General features: G+C 37.7%; 1 protein-coding gene across 1 annotated transcript; it reads right to left on the minus strand.

Annotated features, from left to right (window-relative positions):
- Window positions 1-39: 39 nt before the first annotated feature.
- LOC145463904 (ARF GTPase-activating protein GIT2-like) lies at window positions 40-14,913 on the minus strand. The gene is made up of 21 exons (XM_081447694.1): window positions 14,735-14,913; window positions 14,452-14,585; window positions 13,036-13,148; window positions 12,166-12,271; window positions 11,729-11,815; window positions 10,976-11,106; window positions 10,469-10,563; window positions 10,066-10,111; window positions 9,640-9,691; window positions 9,433-9,505; window positions 8,886-8,983; window positions 8,642-8,753; window positions 7,948-8,054; window positions 7,505-7,543; window positions 7,054-7,137; window positions 6,043-6,111; window positions 5,419-5,505; window positions 4,670-4,919; window positions 3,704-3,896; window positions 3,136-3,199; window positions 40-3,026 (listed from the first exon to the last, which is right to left on the minus strand). The coding sequence occupies exons 1-21, from the start codon at window positions 14,793-14,795 to the stop codon at window positions 2,829-2,831; spliced, it is 2,199 nt and encodes a 732-aa protein (XP_081303820.1). The 5' UTR covers window positions 14,796-14,913; the 3' UTR covers window positions 40-2,828.
- Window positions 14,914-14,952: the final 39 nt, after the last annotated feature.

Here is a 14,952-nt window from a genome sequence, read left to right on the forward strand (position 1 = left end):
CTCTACAAAGCTTCAAAATTTTTGGGAGGCAAAAGCACTAACCAGCCCACACATTCTTTGCAAAAAGGTTTAGGTCTGGAGTTTAGTAAAGTGAGGAGTTTTTAACCAAGCGTCACACAAAGTGCTTGATTCGTTTGGGGCGCTTTATCGTGCCGTGCCCTTTCGATATTCAGAGTTTGAACACTTGTAGCTCGGTCATAGACTGAAACTCCTACGCAACAAGTTTATTGCAAGTGAAAATATGAAAGATCACATATTTGAACTGCGGAGAAAGATATAGAGACATCAATGATCATCGCAGTTAAACACACAACTTAAGCAGCTGTGAAATTGGAATCCCGTTCAGGCCGGTATTTTTTTCGGGCTTTAATCTCACAGCTGCTTAAGTTGTGCATATAACTGCGATGATCAATCATGTCTTCATATCTTTCTCCACAGTTGAAATATATGATCTGTCATATATTCACTTGCATTCTTTACATTCTACGGTAATTACGAACTCACAACACGGCCAGCTCCCAGTTGGCTTGATAACTCAGTTGGTAGAGCACTGCACCGGTATCGCAGAGGTCATGAGTTCAGATCCCGTTCAAACCTGAATTTTCTTCAGGCTTTAATTTCACAACTGCTAAAGTGTGTGTATAACTTCGATGATCATTGATGTTTTCAAGGTAAACATTGTAAACACACATTCCGCTAATACTTAAGACACAAGGAGCTACACTAGAAGTGAGGGAGAGCGTTCTCTTTTTGTCGATTTTATTTCATCACTGCTATTTGAAGATCACTTTATAGGCATTGTAGGATTAGGAATTCAAAGACCAGAGCCTGAAACAACAAGTTTTTCAACAATTAAGCTTATTTTGTAAGAATCGTCGTTATTTTTACATCGATATATGTGAATTACGGTCAATTATTTGGGATTATGTATGATTAATAATATAATTTGTATAATATGGTACATGTTTATGAGTATATCAATAATCTATTCGATTGTAAAAAAAAAAAAAAAAAAAAAAAAAATAGGACACATTTCTTTGAAAAAGTGTTGCTCCAATAGACCTTTTTGGCTTGGGCGGTTTGTTTTCTCATTACAGACCACGTGATATTCTCTACAGAATTGTCCTTTTATCCGTCTAAAATATATTTATTCATATGCACGTGACTATTTGAAAATTTGAAAGGAAGAATTCTCAAGAGTATCATCACATGGTCTGACATGCGGCAAGAAACCGCCCAAATGAAAAAGGTCTATTATATTATCTACTTAACGCGCCTCTCGCCAGCATGGTTGCTTAGTGACGATTCTTTATGACGTGTTCTTTATGAAGTACTCGTGCTGTATTTTGATTGGTCAGAATTAGTCGACAGCAGTTGTTCCTTCGATAGTGCATCTGAGTTTCATCTAGCCATGAAAAATGTTTTCTTTACATGTTTCGTTCACTCTGATTTGGCTAGACAGAAACGCCCACGTTTTACCCGAGCAACTGAAAAGGCTATCAGATGAAAATTTTCCTCTTTTACACGCTTCATTTTACAGTCTAGCTGTTTGTGTGTGAAAAAAAAAAAAAAAAAAAAAAAATTGTTGCTATTCAGTTTTTATCAAGCCTCGCTTGCGTTATGTTAAGGCTTTTCTCAAACGTTTTGCTTACAACAAATAAACTACCGTTTGTTCCACCCTATAACGCATGCTTAGAAGCAAGCTCGAAGCTTCGCTAACGGATACCCTTCCCAGTTACATACAAACAGTACGGTTACAACCTCTCATAAGCGGACACTTCTCTTGAGAGGACACCACAGTAGACTTAGAAGTCAGAAAATCTGTTTCATTGCTTCGAGATTCTCTCGAAGTGGCTGCCGAGAAAACCATGCCAAATACACAAGAGCTCAGGCAATTACGACGAAATCACCACGCATTCTTTTAGCGATTGGACAAGAGAACAGCTGATTTTACTCCCAATGTTTCGCGCACGCCCTCGCATGTCTCTCCCCCACGAAGATGACGCGCGCGAGAGAGAGAAACGCGAGACAGACAAATATGTAAGTTCCGTCTAAAACGGAGAATCACTTCGTATCATAATCCAGCTAGTTAGCATTATATAATTTTAAAACACTTTATCTAGTGAACAAATACTAGAAATCTGATTTCTTCCTCCGAAGCGAAAGAAAGCAATTGCAGAGATAAGATCATATTTTTTTTGCTTACACTGAAGTTTAAAAATATTTAACGAGGTTCTGCAATGTTTAAAATACGCAAAAGATTTCTCTACACGTAGCCTTAAGACGTAGTATCTGTTGATCTTAGCTCTGTAAGATGCTTACTTACTTCGAAGATAATTTCCATAATATTCATAATTTATTTCACGATGTTAACCCTAGTATCTTTTACCCTTTCATTCGCAAAGTCAAACCTCATCAACGGTTTCAAGTATTTAGAGGAAACCCTAGAGTGACTATTCAAATGCAAACTATTGTGCAGTGCTTTCATGAGGTGCTGTTTAAAGTAGTTCTAACTTCTAAATTTGTGGATGAAACTCTAGTGTGTGGCCATTCAAATGAAAGCTACTGAGCAGTACTTTCACGTGGTACTGTTTATTATGCTGTACAACGTTGTTCTAACTTTTAAGTATGTGGATGAAATGTCACAATTTAAACGAAAGCAAACGAATACTAGTTTTAAACGGAGCTATTTATGAAACCATAGAAGGCGGTTCTTTGCGGTAAATTGACTTGCGGCCTATTCAGTGTTGATTTTGAGAATGAAAGGGAATGCTAGATTTTTCTATCTACGGACCCCACGCTGCATTCAGTGGTTAGTCAGAGATATTCTAATCAACTGAAAACGTCGTCACCAGTTGCTTAGCAGCTTTAGCGATGTCATAAGCACATTGAATGACCTGCTGAGTGAGAAATGCCATGTCTACAGTGTTGCCAGGCAACACAGCACTCTTACACTCCACTTGTAGTCTGGCGGCGCTACTCTTCATCAGCTGGAGTGACACACGCATGCTGTCCACATCCGGGTCCTGTAAAACAATGACGTATAAGACAATAAGTACGGTCACTGAGTGCAGTCAGTGAAAAGACTAAGCCAGCGGTTTCCAGCAACCCAAATGAGCAAAGTTAAAATCTTACCTCCGGAAATAAACTTGCCATGTCGTTAACAGCAGTGAAAATATTACTTGAACAGGGAATGAAACTGAAAAAAAGAGCATAGTCACGTGAACTAAATTTAAGATGGTTCAAGTACACTGCATTCGAGTTGTACCAACAAATATCTAACACGAATATGTTGTGTAGCAGTCTACAGATGTAGCGTGAAATTAGTTATCGGAGGAATATCGATACACACTTAATACACTTCATTTATTTATTTATTTATTAATTTATGAACAGTATTTCAACTGTAACACTTACAGTAAACCTAGAGAAGATACCTTAAGTGTTTTTCTTTTAAAGCCATGCTGAATTCATTGTACTTAAACGGGATTTCACGCAATAAAGGTCAGTTTGGTTTCAAAAGCAAGAATGACTTTGAGAATGACTAAATTCTCTGAACCATTTTATGGAAAATTCAAAAAGGCAAACTTTGAGAGTTTGATACCGAAACATTTTAAGGAAGCAACTAATTGTTAGACCACATTCTCCTAAATTAAACAACAGAAGATGTGAGAAAAAGTCTAGGGAGAATTGAGCTGCTTACCAGCTGTGTCTTCCAGCCTGTGCTGACAGTAACAGCTCTTGAATTTTTTTGGTGATCTGTTCGGTACACCGCACCACATCTTCTTGTGACGGCTGCTGTCTGGCGTCTTTAGTGGCTTCGTGAACTAGATCATCAACGGCATGTATTAGTTTCTCCGCCTCCCTGTCAAGCTGTTCATCGAATGGACTATCGGCTAGAAAAAGAACACCAAAAAAATGATTTTATGTAGACCAACGATATTTAAAGTTGCCATTTATCAAGTCAGTCAACTCAAGAAGTTAAAACCATTTTAGTTTAAATCTACTAGCGTTCTATCACGAATGCCGTTCTCTGATTGGCTATGCTACTCACTATCTATTCTGTTGTAGCAGAAGCATATCATGCCCTTGTTAAAAAACTGGCGGCCGCTTCTCCGCATTTTCGAGGTATCTGTGAAGTCGATTCAGATGAAGTGTTGAGCGACTAGTAGATTCATACTAAAACAATTAGATTATTCGTTTTCGATTTTTCAGCGTAAAAATTGACGAGGGCGCATCACGCGGTAGACATCGAGAGCCAACAATCTAATTGTTACATGGACTGCAATACAGGAAATTCTTTGTTGCTTTTGTTCCCTGTCAACATGTTGAGGTTTTTATTTGCGGCAATACGTACTACGTCCACAGATCGGGAAATAACTACTTATTTTGTCTTGCTACAACACGGAAATGTAGTTCTAAAATTATTGATAAAACCGCAAAGCAACCACCCCCTAATGACCAGAAAAAGCGGCCATTTTGGAGGTGTTCGCTTAAGGAGGTTAAAAATGGACTGCTTGAATATAGCCAAGGACCGTGACTAAGTGTCCGCTTAGGGCGGGGCGGGGGGGGGGGGGCACCTACAGACAGAAGTTCGATTGTGCTTCTCAGAATTAATTATTAACAAATTAATATCTTTCTTACACCGTGACAAGAAGAAAATACTCACAAGAGCTCATTCTTTCGTGTTCTCTCATCTCCTCAACGTTCAGATATCTGCGTTCCTCGTCAGGTTCGTCTGGAGAGTCAGTCACATTGTCATAAGGATTGACGGATTTAGTTCTACTCACATCTCCCGTGCGAGTCTGCCCCGGGGTGGTGGGTTGAGTTGGGCGATTTAGGATAGAACCTGGGGCAGCGTATGGCTCAATGTCTTCGATCTCCACAAGATCATCCTGATCACTCGCGTCCGGATATGCCTGAGATAACGAAAAGATGTAAACTGTGAAAAAATTCTAAACCTTCCTTCCGCAACCCCACGTCCCGTCCCACCCGCGCGTTCAAAGCAAAGACGAAGCGGTTTAAAATTGCCGTTAAAATTCAAGACATAACGTCATTTTGTCACAAGAGCTCGAAGCGCGCAAGCTGCTTTAAGCGCGGGAAAAACAAGTAGCAAGAATCAAGCTGGAGAAGACGCGCGAAAGCCAATTAGTACTGATTGGTTGAGATAACGCATGTTTTCCCTGATTGGATTAGGCATCTATGACGGTTTTTAACAAGCTAACAAACAAAACAGAGGCTAAGCGAAGCAAAACCAAACTGAATACCATTATTTATTTTGATATAGACTGCTGTTTAAAAATGGCGCAAATGGCAACAGAAAGAATTGTTAAGTGGCGGGGAAATGGCCGGTTGCAAGATTTGTTTACAATCGTGAAGTCTCCTTCCCATTGTCGCAAAGAAGTTAGTGTTACTCACCGGAGGAGAAAATACGTTATCGTCGCTGCCATTAAGAATTCCTAACTGACTTCTTAAGGCTTTGTTTTCATCTTCTAGCTTGTGAACCTGACAACAACAGAAACGACTTTGTTAGTAGAAACAGGCATCGGAAGCATCGAAGGGGAGCGGAAGCGTGCAATGAAAGCAGTATAAGGCAAAAAAAAAAGCAAAAAAAAAAACAACAACAACAACAAAAACAAAAAAAACCCAGACATTTGATTGCACAAATACCCATTCAATTTTTTTTAGCATGCAGCGCCAAGTGCCCCCAAAAGTACACAAGTCATGTCAGAATGGTTTTGGTGCTTCGTCAACCCACCCTTCTGTCTTTCGCTATGCTCGACAAGACCCCTCTACCGAATTGTTGCATACTTTAGTTCAATCAGCAAAATTCATTTCATCTTGCTTTGATCTACGCAATATCCTTCTTTCAAATCAACCCATTGTAACTTGATTGCTATATCATAACCTTATTATATATTCACGATAATCATTACTGTTTTGTTCTAGAGTTTACAAAAGCTCTTGTAACAGTGTATGTATTTGTGATCATGCAAATAAAGCTAGTTGTTGTTCTTCAGTTATAAAGTCAGAACTCCTCACCGTTGCCTGAAGATTTTGAATTTCATGGCTTTGATTTGCGTTCACTTGTAGGAGCTGCTGAACACGAGCCTGAAAAAGCAACGATTTGAAATAAAAGTTCTACCCATTGGCAAGGTTTTTTTTTACGATTAGTAATCAAATTCAATTATCTGTTTTGCCGCACATTTCAGTTAATTCATTTGCAAAGTACATGCACACTGGTGCGTCAAGTAATTCGCCTTCTTATTCACATTTGCCTTGTCCTTATGCGAGTGTTAACGTGAATCAACCAAGTTCAAAAAAGTCAACGCGTGTGGAGGCGCTATAAGGGCAGTGTATGACATTTGCAGACAGGAGACTGCAGACATTTGGGCCAAAATAGCGTTCTGGTTAGCCTGAATATCGCTCAGCTTTGCTTAAATAGCGCTCAGGTTAGCCTTTTTACGGTTAGCTCTCGGTAATGGAAATGGCAATACTTGAGAATACGATGAGTTAAAAAGTCTGCATTCTGCGGCCTGCAAATGTCTTACACCGCTATAAGGGGTTTTCGGCGTACGGGATATTTAGGTATAAAATTAACGGGTTGCAGGATATTTTTAGGGGGAAATTAATGGGATGTGGGATATTTTCATCATATAAAACGGGATTTAGAATGAGGAAAATCGTTAATTCTTGCAACTGGAATCAACGGGATGCAGAATATTTAGGCCAAACACTAACGAGATGCGGGACACTCAGAGCCCCTAATGGGGCCTCTACGAGAATCCCCAAGTTAAGGCCTTGTAAACTTGTACAAATCAACAGGGCTCTGAGTACTGTATTATCATCGAACCTGTACGGTCCAGCTGTTCCAATACAGATTGAAACTAACCACACTGACTTTAATTGATCAGCTACAACTGCAATCTAGAAATGGAACTCTCTCTTTCTCATAACTTCAGACTACGCATTTGACCTTAATTTTATTAGTACATTCTTCTAACACAGTTTCCCCGATTATGTTGTCAAGTTTAAGTACACTTGCCTACTTACATTAGCTGTAGATAAAGCACTCTCAACTGCTACATAACGCTCCATAGGCACAGAGTCTTCTGCCAGGAAGCTTGTAGTTGTTCCCTGTAGACAGCAATAAATGCATATTGGAGCGGTTTTCAATGAGTTAAAAAAAAACAACAACAACAACAGACAATACAGTGAACCAATCAAAATTTGAAGTAAATAAATGTAGCTGTACTATTGCAAAACCTTCAAATGACACTCTAGTGGAAATCGCTCTAAACTAAAACTGGTCATTAGAACTCGTTAGCATAACCCTGTCTCCATGAAGATCTCTCAGTATCACTGCTGTCTGTTAGCCTGCACACAAACCATTCTAGCAGATGAAGCCTAAATGTAGCAAATATGGTAGCAGCAGTATTTACACAGACTGCCTACAGTGTTGCTGTTAAAAGTCTTGAAACAAAGGAACATTTGAAGTGTTCACCTTTTCAATCTGCACTTTTGTAGTCATTTCTGATGGGTTCTGAAATCACAAGAATGTGACATTTTGTAACAAGATAAAACAAACCATTATGATATCAACATTAGTAATTAAAAACACTTTAACTGAGGACTTTAACTGAGGACTTGAATCAAGCTCTACAACTGAGAGAACCAGAGTGAAGCGGCTTGGATAGAATGCTAGTCCAACACAGGGTTATCCCTCAACATTAAGTTTGCCAGTACCCATGTACACACCTGGGTGGACAGAGGCACTATGGGAGTTAAGTGTCTTGCCCAAGAACACAACACAATGACCCCGGCCAGGGCTCGAGCCTGGACCACTCGATCTGGAGGTGAGTGCACCAAACATGAGGCCACCACCCCTCCATGATGTACTTAATGATGTGATAGAAATAATGATATGACCCCAGACAGTTTCCTCACCTCTGGAGTGGACTCTTTATCAACTGCCTCCTCATCTGAAGGTACTTCATCATACTCGTGATCGTAAGCATCTTCTTCGATCGGAAAAATATGCGACTCAACAAAACCTGGCCAAGATAAACATGGCAAGAAAGAGAAGAGTTAATACTATACCAAAACTAAGTTTCTCAATACAGGTAGTGCGAATTTATACTTTGATAATATTACTGCTGTTTTGGGAGATGAGCAAATGTTTACAGCAAATGTGGTAAAAAGAGTTACCAGGAATTAGGGGGCTAAAACATGTTTCAGGGAAATATAAGATAGCAAATTAGCACACTGCAAAAGGTATTGGAAAGGGTTGTGATTAAGGGCCGTAACCCATAACACCTGTAACAGCTGAGTGTGATAGGCCCTCGATGTTACAGGGAAATTGCCTTTGTTGATTTAATTCACCCTCAAGATAACAAGTTTGCTACGGATGCATGTGAAGGTCAAGATGACAGGTAAATCATAACTTAATGAGAACCATGTTGGAAGCATTGCATATAATTTTCCAAAAGTTGGAAGAATGCTCACAAATTTTGGGATGACCTTTAGAAGTACATTGAATACTGCTCAAAATATTTACTAAATGTTACCATTGAACTAAAAAAAGAGTTTCAAAAGACACAATGGCTAAATAATAAAATGTTTTTGTGACACCTATAAATACCTTGTGTGAGGTCAGGATTAGAGTCCTGTTCCCGTCGTCTTGCATCATTCAATATATCAATGATTAATGTTGCAAATTCCTTGGCATTAAATAGTGCCAACTTCTGTCTTCCCTGTAAAACAAACCATGAAATAAAGAGCTTCATACTCAGCTTCTGTAAACTTTCAACAACATCGTTATGCAATATGATAGCAATAATAATTGTAATTGCAAAAATGTCTTCATTTTACTGTTTGCAGCTCACCTGATTTCTTGTTGAAGAGAATGATGGATTCACAGGAAGGAATGGTACTGTTGTGGTATCACTAACGAGAGCACTGTGATTCTGAGTAGCCAGCCAAACTGATGATGAATGCACAGAAATAAAGGATATTAGAGGGCCATGCAAAGACACAAAACTTTTCTTTGAGTGTTAAAAAATATTTCACAAGTGAGCGCAGTGAACAAGTGAAATATTTTGCGACATGAGAAGAGAAATTTCATACCTCCAAGCCATGTAATGTTTGTGCAAAGTGATACACAGTGAGAGAGAGACCAGCCCAGTTTTGGCTATGTCAACACGTATCAAGCTGTTCTCTCTTCACGCAAAAATAGAAATAAAAATTTAGTGGAATAAATGAATACAGTAATATACTTATGCCCAGCGTAACCAAGGTAAGAGGCAGCCCTACTAGCTTTCACCACTATTAAAATAAGTGATGCTATACATGTAACAGGGGTAATAGCCTACCAGATTTAACCAGTAGTTAAATAAGTGATGTTATACCAGGAGTAATAATTGAAAGCAATACCTGCATCACACTCTCTTCTATCTACTTCATCATACACGTCAGAAGCCAGCTCTTCAAACAAATGGTGGCTCAACTGTTGAGGAACAAACAATAACCAACTACAACATAAATCGATACATTGTCAAGACACAGGGAACAATGCAAAAAAAGAACTGCTGCAATCAAGTTTAAGTTAGGTGCAATAATTATAAACTGACAACAACTTACAGCTTGTAGTTTCAATTTCGCTTTGTTAGCATCATCAGATAAATCCAAACGGCTGTTAAGAGATTTGAAGTAAAATAGTAAGAATAAATTCACTTACTGGTTCACTTACAGCTACATGCTAGACATGTAACCCATGCGAGGCACAACCCCAGACTAAGTAAAATCCAATAGAAACCTGACTACTGTAGTTGAAATTCTGGTTAGTTAAAATTGTCTTAGCCAGTTAAATCTGACATGCCATTAGCCAGTTGTAAGTCTTGAGCCCTGTGAAACAAAGTTTATTATTTTATAAAAAGTAAATCAAGATTTAGTGTTACTTTTGATTTTGAACTATATTCAAACTGACAATTTAAGTTCACATTTTCAGAAGAGGAATGCCATAATAATTATTACTGGAACTCAATGGGATTTGGAAAAGAGCAATACCTATCCGCCATGGTTGGTATGAGATAGTGCACACCATTTTGATGATCTGAAAGTACAAAAAATATATATCTGTTCATTGGCTCTTGTTACTTTATAAAAATAGCTACTGACATGTATTACCATATTTTTTTTTCTCAATTTGTGTGTGAGCTATAATCCAGGGCAGTCATAAAGTTTTGATTCACATCTAGCTGTGATTTCTACATCTGCGACAAATTTGTCACTTATGGGTTCACAAATTAATATTGTATCAGCTACAGGCAAGTTCACCTGTAACATCAAGGACTCATCAAGCATGCTCAGCAGTAACAGGTGCTACAGGTTACGGCCCTTATTAAATGACAGCCCTGTGTAAGGAGTTTGACCACTACATTTACTGAAACAGAAACAAACAACTGATTACCAGGTCTTCTGCCACACAAATAATATGTGAGTCTGTCTGTAAGTTCAAACTGAACTTCGATGAGTCGTTGTGCAATATTGGGGAAGCCAGCTTCCCTGCAAAGCAAACAAGCAGCAAATGGTCATAAAATAAATTTAAAGAAATGCACTGTATATCTATCTTATCAAACAAATTGAGATTAATCAAACCTTTCTAAAGAAAAATTATATTTTGAAAAATGCATTTTACATTTCCACCTGCAGCTTTGCTTCATGTGGAATCATCATCATCACAAGCTGATTAGAATGAATGAATTACATTAAGTGAGAACATGCAAGTCCAGAGAATATTTCCCCAGACCGTAACCTAGTGCAACAGTAAATTTACCAATGTATGCACTGTTGGTACAAAACTATCACAAAATTACAAGACAGTATGTTATTTTGCACACCTCTGAAAGCCAATTACATGTACCTAATTGAATGTTCACATTTTTTACCATCCTTGACCAAGATGTGCAACACTTACAGGGCATAGTCTACTGGTGTCTTTCCATTAATATCTGGTTTAGTGGGATCAGCGCCATGCACAATAAGGAGTTCAACTTGAAGAGCTTGTCCAGCATTAGCAGCAACATGAAGTGGGGTGTTACTTCTATCCTGGGGAGACAAGGACGTGTAAGTTGAAGTTAAGGTTGTTGACTCAGTTGTTCAAATCCTGCTGGCTTAAAAACTTGCGCTGACTTCAGAACATACCATAAAGTAACCAGGAGTCTTTTTCTGTATACATCACTAACAAAAAATTGCTGAGTATTTTAATTTCGAATGCAAAAAGTATCTGAAACATAACTTTTTGAAATTTTAAAGCATCCACAGTTTTAAGTATCCAAAATATTTACAGTACAGAATAAAATTTTTAAGCAGCTCAAAACTTTTAGTTTACTTTATGGAGAGAACTCTACTTGAGACACTACTTGAGATACGTAACAGATTTGACATGATAGAATTCGTCTCATTTTCTCATCAGTGTATCTGTAGCGATGTTGTTTCAGTCTGATTTGTGCTTTGTTGGCGCGAATTTACTTGAGGTACATTTCTGTTCAACAAAGTTGAAATTTTTGTCTGAAATTTGCCTGAAATGAGATAAAAAGTGTCAAAAATTAAAGGTCCTAAATATAATGTCTGAAATTTGTTGCCAGCAATGTAACTTTTTTTAGCTAGCTAAAGATTACTCCACCCTCTCTCCTTCCTCATCCCTCTCTCCTCTCCTCCAGGTACTTACTGGATGAAAGTAGTTTGCACGAGCACCTAGAGAGAGTAACCTCAAACATGTCTCTAGATTTCCAGTTCTTACACTCGAGTGAAGTTGCTGCAAAAAGAGCAGTAGCATGTATTCATAATCTGTATTTACCATGACAGTTTAGAATGATAGTCCAAGACAAACTACTGACATGCCTTATTTACAGTTGGCATACATGGATTTAATTAAGATATAGAACAGACAACAACAAATGGCTGATCAAGCTCAGTCAGGTTAATTCTTACTTACCTTACCTTACCACTTACTCAGGATATTTTTACAGACGGAAAAATAATTATTCTTTTACATATTCTTTCAAATGGCCAGGATCATAAAATTTGACTTTGACACTTTTTAATAAATTAAGTGATTCATTTGTTAATAATTATTATTTTTACTCATCTCACTTAGTATGTTACCTGACTGAGGTCAGAAACAGTGATAGTATCATCGTCCTTACAGGGAAGACGGGGAACAAATGCAAGCCTCTGGTACTTGGCTTTAATAAATGTTGATTTTGTTGGACTGCAATGAGGAGAGGCAGCATTATATTAAAAAAACTATTTTTTCTCACACTGGCCTTTATGTATTTCTTAGGGTACTAGATAGCGCACTTACTGTATGTAGAGCGGGAGTATCCTGTGAAAACTATTTCGATTTTTTGTTCTGTTATTCTTTTGTCACATGCACAGCTTGAATATGTAATGACTATGTGGTACCATGAAATGTCCATAAATGAGTTTTGTCTTGCAGCATAAATCCCAGTCTTTGATGACTTGATCCATGGATAGAAGCTCTAGTTATTTCAAAACAAGTACTTGTAGATAAACATCAAAACATGCTTTGACAGGCTTCACATTAACCACGCTTCCAAGGAATTGAACACCTCTTGCAAATTTCTGTCTTAGACCTGCCCCCACCCCCCCCCCCCACTCCATCTTAGATTTTCCAGTGACTCTAGGAGGGGATAGTATGGACATTTTCTCCAACCACTCAATGTGGATAATTTTATTGTCTAAACAAAGGATTATTAGGATTCAGAGGAATACATGAGATCTTCATTATTTTTTCCACATTCTCTCAACCCTCCCTTTGATAAATAGACTCATCCTGCAAGCAAAGTCTAAAAGGAGCCATGTTTCAGCTATTTAACTGAAAACTTTACATATATCAAAAATCCCCTCCATTCCCCATAGTCCTCCTATCCTCTCCCACCTACTCCAGCCCCCTCCCCCCCACCACCTCCCCGCCCCTGGCCCCCTGGTCCCTAACACAAGCTGTCTACTCACTGAACATGGTCTTTTTGGTTAGGTTTCCTTACTCCACTTTTCATTTGATTTGGGTCCAGAAGTGAATGTTCCCATATTGAATTTGCCCCATTTGTTACAAGCTGTCGAACCATCTGGAAAAAAAAAATTCATAAAAAAATTGTATCAATTGATTTGTTCTACATAAATTTCAAAAGAAAAACCTTGCAAATTTCCTTTTTTTTCAGAAAAAAATAAATGCAATGAACTATGGCAATAATTTTGATAATTATATTCACTGACTAGGGTATAAGCTGCTTAGAAAATAAAATTATATTAATATATAAAATTTGGAATTTTGACATTTCATTATTTTACTTGTAGTCAAAAATAACTATTTTTAAAATATGATGGAAATTCATTTAGAAAAAAAATTGGGCTGTGATTTAATTTGATATCATTGACACAGGTTACAATAAAAGGCTTTAGAATATGAATAACAGAGGTAATGCATTACGTAGTTCAAAGGAAATAAATATCATCGTAAAAAAACCTTTTCGAGAAAATCTGAGAGAATCCCTTTATGTTTTAATTAAAAATGTAATCTTCAACCTTGTTAGTTTCTGTTCATATTAATTAAAGAAGGCAAAACTAAATGAAAATGAATAAATTCACGGATCATGTTATTACGTTTTGGAAGAGGATTTATTTATCACCTGCGGTCGCTTTCTCCCTGTATTTAGCAAATGGACTCTATGTGGATCTACGTTGTCGATACAAAAATGATTTTCTTTTTAAAATGAGAAACTTGTAAATTAAAAACGTATTCAGCATTACAATCAGTAAAATCTTTCAAGCGATACATAAGAAAACATGTATTGCTCTTTTAAAAAGTTTGACATACTCTAAGCTTCTCGTAATACACAAGTCTATCAAATGTTTGGCTCTGGGTATGAAGATTGAGGATCATAATAATAATATATATAAGCCAACCAAACATGGAAGTCGAAGGATATGGCACGGGCAGTCCATGAATAAAGTTCCAACTCCAAACATAGACTTAAAAGGTATGTAATTTGTTTATTTGACGAAGGATTCGTTTTCTCATGAAGTCTTAACACTGACACATGCAACAAACATGGTTTAACAAAGATTTTATCACGAGAATCAGTAACTTCCAAAATATAACAGGACTAACATCATCACGTGAAACAAATAAACCGCAATTCTCTTCAAAATAAACGCTGGCAAACTATCATAAATTCATTACCAAATGTCTTTTTTACATCGGAAGTCACGAATCAACTTTTGAAGAGCTCGAGCCCATTCGATGCATCGGTACATTTCTTAGTCAACCTAAGATTTCCTCTTCAAAATTTAGGAATTTTCCAAGAAATTATACAAGAAAAGGTGAAACAGTTTTTAAAAGGAGTATAATAAATTTCCATGTGTACAAACCGCTTGTAAGGTCGGACTCCATGAAGAATGCCTCAGGTGTTTCACTTGAGAAATATGTCGACCCAAACTCCGGTGAACGCTACAACATTCGTCGCAAATTAAAACACCACGATTTACAGAAGCCCATTCTGGTCCTGTTTAAAGAGCAGAGTTACGATCAGTCTTTAATCCACGGTATAAGATTTTTCTAAAAGATCCGCGGGTAACATAATAAAGAATTAATTCGAAGTGAGCGCAATTCGCGGGCTTAATTATTCAGTGAGATCGAGCGCATCACACTCACCGGGCGCGCTACAGTCGGCACAAATTTCTGTCGATGGACGTAGCTTCATCCTTGAAGACATATTTCAAGCCATAAAGGTGCTAAAAACTAAGCAACCTTGCCTGCTTGGGACAAATCGAAGCATGAATCTCAACTTCCTCTTTCGTCTTAACTCTTTTTTTGATTCATAAGAAAAAATAATGCCCGCATATTTTTGGTCAGCGTTGAAGGAATCAGTC

Source organism: Orbicella franksi, chromosome 12 (genome assembly GCF_964199315.1).
Source record: "Orbicella franksi chromosome 12, jaOrbFran1.1, whole genome shotgun sequence".
NCBI classification, from domain to species: Eukaryota; Metazoa; Cnidaria; class Anthozoa; order Scleractinia; family Merulinidae; genus Orbicella; species Orbicella franksi.

What these genes read in the sequence shown, in the direction of transcription:
- LOC145463904 (XM_081447694.1), bottom strand. Translation starts at nt 14,795, where the DNA reads ATGTCTTCAAGGATGAAGCTACGTCCATCGACAGAAATTTGTGCCGAC. An exon ending in CGAAATTGAAACTACAAGCT is followed by an intron (nt 9,506 to 9,639) that starts GTAAGTTGTTGT and finishes GTTCCTCAACAG; the next exon opens with TTGAGCCACCATTTGTTTGA. An exon ending in TCTCTTCAACAAGAAATCAG is followed by an intron (nt 8,754 to 8,885) that starts GTGAGCTGCAAA and finishes TTTGTTTTACAG; the next exon opens with GGAAGACAGAAGTTGGCACT.